The sequence below is a fragment of the Cryptomeria japonica genome, chromosome 8, assembly GCF_030272615.1.
Source record: "Cryptomeria japonica chromosome 8, Sugi_1.0, whole genome shotgun sequence".
NCBI lineage: Eukaryota > Viridiplantae > Streptophyta > Pinopsida > Cupressales > Cupressaceae > Cryptomeria > Cryptomeria japonica.
In genome coordinates, this window is record NC_081412.1 from 226,339,676 (window position 1) to 226,345,481 (window position 5,806).

At 33.4% G+C, this 5,806-nt stretch overlaps 1 protein-coding gene across 1 annotated transcript; it reads right to left on the reverse strand.

Annotated features, from left to right (window-relative positions):
- Positions 1-1,669: 1,669 nt before the first annotated feature.
- LOC131857611 (uncharacterized mitochondrial protein AtMg00810-like) lies at positions 1,670-2,182 on the reverse strand. The gene has a single exon (XM_059210298.1). It carries the CDS (start codon positions 2,180-2,182, stop codon positions 1,670-1,672), a length of 513 nt encoding a protein of 170 aa, XP_059066281.1.
- Between the last annotated feature and the right edge of the window lie 3,624 nt (positions 2,183-5,806).

Below are 5,806 nucleotides of genomic sequence, written 5' to 3' on the forward strand. Positions count from 1 at the left end.
AATTATTAGGAAGATGGGTAAATAGGCAACAACAATGTTGATGATGATTGCCATGTTTGGTTCTTTACCCACAAAGGATTGTTGTCCTGTTGCCAATTCTAACAGCGGCCCAAATTGGACACCCATTTATTCAATTTTCCTCTGAATTTGGAGTACTCAGAATGTGAATTTTTCCTTGGGGGTGTATATGGCAAAGGGCTAGATAAAGTTGTAGCCAATCTCGTAGGAGGAAGGCTTCCCCCACCAGGCATTCGTATGGCAAATCTCAACCCTAAAACTAGGGGTATTGCCATGTCCCAAAATATTACTGACCATACTTCCCGCCTAGTAACCCATAAAATTATATTCTCACTTGTAAGGCAAGAAATTTTTCTGAACTAAAGCACAAAAATATTTTTGTTAAATAATATAGAGTTCTCCAGCAATGAATTATTTAGATAATATCATGTAGTACCCTCATAGCTTATGCTCAACTAGACGATAATCGGCAACATAATCAATTTTAATCTTAGAAGTTTGACCATGAATGATTTCGTTAGCTTTCAATCTACTGCGTTAAAGAAGGCAGTATATATTATTTCAGGGGATTTTATCTCAAGCAACATGGATGGCCAGGATCACTTCTCTGGAGATGAACTACATGGTCTTGCGATATTTGCAGAGTCAAGTAAGTGGGAAAAAAGAAAAATTCATTATTTTTTTTTTTGCACAGATTAACTGTACATATTCTCTTGGTATAGAAGGATTGTATCAAATTATAATATTTGAGTATTTGAATCATAGATATTTTTAAAGTGCTTTTTTTTCTTTGTTAATATGTTCAATTTAAGATTTGAATCCCAGTTGAAAAGGCTAAAAACTTGAACTCGTTTGTGAAGGCAGAGATTAGAATAAAAACAGAAAACAAAACAATATATCCATGCTATAGCACAAAAAACATATTGCTACTGCAAAGAGATAAAATCAGACTTTTATTAATAATGCATAAATCAATTAAAATCATTCTTTATTCTTTATTTATAGAGGATTCAAAATCCTTCTAGAATATCTATCTACTAGTTTTACGACAGAAGTTGTGCATGCGTGGAGGATAGAAAAACTATTTTTTTGAATAATAAAGAAATTATTAAAATAAGGAAATTAACGTCTTCTAACATTCCGCCTTAATTTCTTCTATTAATAATATCAGCTTCTATTATTCCTAAATTTTTTCTTAAATATTCAAAGTTTTTTCTCAGTAGTGCCTTAGTAAAAATATCAGCTAGTTGATCTTCAGATCTGTAGGATTCAAGATAGATTTCTCCATTATTGACCAATTCTCTGATGAAGTGATATCTCGTATCAATGTGCTTGCTCCTCTGGTGAAAAACATGGTTCTTTGATAATGCAATTGCTGATTTGTTGTCACAGAACACTGGTGTAGGTTCCTCTTGTGCTTGTAATAGATCCTTCAATATTCTCCTCATCTAGATTGCTTGACATGTTGCTGATGTTGCTGCTACATATTCAGCTTCAGCTAATGAAAGGGTCACTATAGGCTGCTTCTTTGATGCCCATGAGATTGCACCTGTACCAGAATGAAAGATATATCCGGAAGTACTCTTCCTATCATCAATATCACTTGCAAAATCACAGTCAGTATAACCAATCAAATCAAACTCATTAGTGGTTAGAAAATTCCATATCCCTTGTTTCCTGCAACATATCTCAATATCCTCTTTCCAACTTCCCAATGTGAGTCTTTTGGTGACTCCATGAATCTTGAGATTAAACTAACACCATACATGATATCTGACCTTGTAGCTGTGAGAAACAAAGTTGGATTAACATTTGACCCCTTGTCCTCTCTGCTTAATTTTGTTCCTGTTGCAACTCGGGTTGGTGCTAATTTAGAATTCAACATATTAAACTTCCTCAATACATCCTTGGCATACTTAGATTGACAAATACAAAGTCCTTTATTAGATTGAACAACTTCAATACCTTGGAAATATCTCATCAACCCCAAATCTGCCATTTCAAATTCCTTCATCATTGCTGATTTAAAAGTGTCTACAGACAAATTTCCAGTGAAAATCAAATCATCTACATATAAGCACACAATCAAAATCTGACCTTCTTTGTTAATATTTGTGTATAGAGTGGGCTCATTACTTCTTCTGCTGAAACCTTTGCTAATCATGTATGAATCAATCCTGCTATACCATGCTCTAGGTGCTTGTTTGAGACCATAGAGCGCCTTCTTCAATCTATAGACCTTGTTTTCATGTCAATGCACTTCATAACCTGGTGGTTGTTTCACATACACTTCTTCTTCTAGAAAACCATTCAAAAATGAATATTTAACATCCATTTGAAAAAATTTCCAATTATTGTGTAGTTATTGCTAAAACCATTCTAACTGTATAAAGCCTAGCAATTGTTGCAAATGTTTCAGTATAATCAATTCCATGTTGTTGTGCATAACCTTCTGCTACTAATCTAGCCTTATGTTTATCAATTTCACCTTTTGCATTAAATTTGGTTTTATAAACCCATTTGACACCAATGCAATCTTTACCTTCTGGTAAATCCATGAGCTCCCATGTATGATTTCTTTCAATGGAATTAATTTCTTCATCCATGGACTTGATCCAATGTTCCTCCTTAACTGCTTCTTCAAAACACATAGGATCACAAGAGAATAAAACAAAATTTGAACTAAAATCCAAGCATTTTTCACCTTCTTCATATATTTCTATCAAGTTTCTCATTTTCTTACCTTTTGATTTAGCAAATGTAGGAGTTGTCTCATTACCTTCTTTTGGAGTGGGATGCTCTGCATGTTTTGATGGTTGACCTTGAACAAAATTTCTTGGTGGAGTGCTTGGTCCTCCTTGATTTGGGTGATTAACATGTTCTTCTTGTTCTTCTTCATTATTTGGTATTGATACTCCAATTGTGACTGATCTATCAATATTTCCATCCCATGCTTCTTCCTCCTTAAATATGACATCCCTGCTTGTAATCATCTTCTTTGAAACTGGGTTATATAATCTGTAAGCTTTTGATTGCTCATTATAACCAATAAAAATACATTTTTCACTCTTATCATCCAATTTTCTGCTTATTTCAGCTAGAACTAAAACATATGCAACACATCCAAAGATTCTAAGATGAGATACAGAATGTTTCTTACCACTCCATGCTTCTTGAGGGTTTCTATTTTTAACACTCTTTGTGGGACTTCTATTCAAAATGTATACAGCACATGCTACTGCTTCAACCCAAAAATCATTAGATAAATTTTTAGCTTTTAGCATACTCCTTGCCATTTCCATTATGGTTCTATTCTTCCTCTCTGCTACACCATTCTGTTGTGGTGTGTACCTTGTTGTGAATTGTTTCTTGATCCCCTGATCTCTGTAAAAATCTAAAAATTCATTAGAACTATATTCACCACCTCTATCAGATCCGAGTACCTTGATGAAGAGTCCACTTTGTTTTTCCACCATTGATTTGAACTCCTTAAATTTATAGAAAGCATCATACTTCTCCTTCAAAAAATATATCCAAGTTTCCCTACTGAAATCATCAATAAATGTCAGAAAATAGAGACTTCCTCCTAAAGATGGGGTTTGCATTGGGCCACATATATCAGTGTGGACTAGCTCCAAAGGCACTCTTGCTCTATTTGAACTTCCTACAGGAAAGCTTTCTCTATGTTGTTTTTTTATTATACAACTTTCACAAGAATTAGTAGGCTGCATGATAGGTGACAAACCTTTTACCATATTCTTCTTCTGTAATAAACTCAAGCCATCAAAATTAAGGTGTCCATACCTCAAATGCCAGAGCCATGCCTGGTCTAAAATTTCTGCCTTAAAATTAGCTTCCTCTATTCCATGCATCTGAAGGGGAAACATTCGGTTCTTGGTCATTTGGACCTTGGCAATAAACCTATCACTAAGATTTCTATCCAAGATTGTGCAAACATCATTCTTAAAGAGAACTCTATATCCTTTTTCAATTAATTGACCAACACTCATTAGATTGTTTTTTAATCCACACACATAATAAACATCAGGAATAAACCTTTTTTCTCCATTTTTAGTCAACACTTTTATTACACCTTTCCCCATTACAGATACTACAGTATCATTTCTCAATTTTATTTCAGATTTCACAGAATCATCCAAATTAGAAAATAGTTCTCTATTACCAGTCATGTGGTTACTACAACCACTATCTAAAAACTACACATCCTTAGATCTTTCTTGTGCCACATTGCATGTTACTAATAAACTACCTAAATTATTATCAGATACATCTAAATAATTTGCTCCAGGTTTCTCAAATTCTGCTTGTTCCTTTCTACATTCATTTGCAAAATGACCATTTTTCTTACAATAATAACATTGAATATTGGATTTATCAAACCTTGATGATTATTCTTGAAATTGGTTTCTACCTCGTCCTCTATAATTGAAACTTGGATTGGACTGATTGGTCATTTCTCCTCGATCTATATTCATCTGTCCACCTCTGCCTCTTCGTCTTCCTCTGGAATTTGATCTTCCTCTTCCTCTTCCTGATGAACCTTGTTCTCTAAAATCATTCTCAAAAGAGGTATTATTGTTTCTATTCAATCTTGATTCGTGTGTTAATAAAGACCCCATTGACTCATCTACCGATAACTGTGACAAATCTTTTGATTCTTCAATTGCTACAACTATAGAGTCAAATTTACTAGGCAAACTCCTGAGAAGTTTTTCAATCACCTTTTGATCTTTTAATTATTCTCCATTAGATCTAATTTGATTCACAACATTCAATACTTGATTCATAAATTGGCCTACAAACTCAGATTCTTTCATTTGCAAATTTTCAAAATTTCTCCTAAGAGATTGTAATTTAGCCACTTTCACTTTTGTATTACCTTGATAGGCTGTCTCTAGAGTCTCCCATGCTTTATTGGATCTTATTGCTGCCGAAACCTTAGGAAAGATTGACTCATCCATTGCTTGCTGAATTAAAAATAGGGCTTTTGCATCCTTTTTTCTATTATCTTTAAGCTGATCTTTTTCTGCTTGTTGTAATCTCTGATAAGCTGCATCATCTTGTGGTTCTGCAAAACCTTTCTCTACCAAATCCCAAATATCTTGTGAGCAAAACAAACTCTTCATTTTAATTGCCCAAAACTCATAATTCTTACCATTGAAAATTGGAATTTGAGGCTGAATTTGAGTATTATTTGTTGCCATGACTTGCTACAGCAATCTCCTTTCTCTATCATAAAATTCTGCACCAAAAAAATAATTTAGATCTGCAAAAAACTTTTAACCTTCGCTTTGATACCAATTTTGAAGGCAGAGATTAGAATAAAAACAGAAAACAAAACAATATATCCATGCTACAACATAAAAACAATTTTTTTTATTAATAATTCCTTGAATCGATTACAATCATTCTTTTATTTATAGAAGATTTGAAATCCTTCTAGAATATCGATCTACTAGTTTTACGATAGAAGTTGTGCATGCGTGGAGGATAGAAAAACTGGCTTTTAAAGTTGTGCATGCGTGGATGATAGAAAACCTGTTTTTTTGAATAATAAAGAAATTACCAAAATAAGGAAATTAACGTCTTTTATCAGTTTGAACAGGTTTCCTTGTTTGTAGCAAAAGTCAAATCGGAATTTGTTTGCAAGTTCGTAAGTTTCTGAGTTAGTTATTTTGATAGTCATTGTACAATATATTTAATTTGGATTTGAACACTAGTCGAATGGGCATATTTTTCCTATTAAACTTTCTGATCGTGAGTTAAA

Coding starts and splice junctions, on each gene's coding strand:
- LOC131857611 (XM_059210298.1), bottom strand. CDS start 2,182: ATGATTAGCAAAGGTTTCAGCAGAAGAAGTAATGAGCCCACTCTATAC.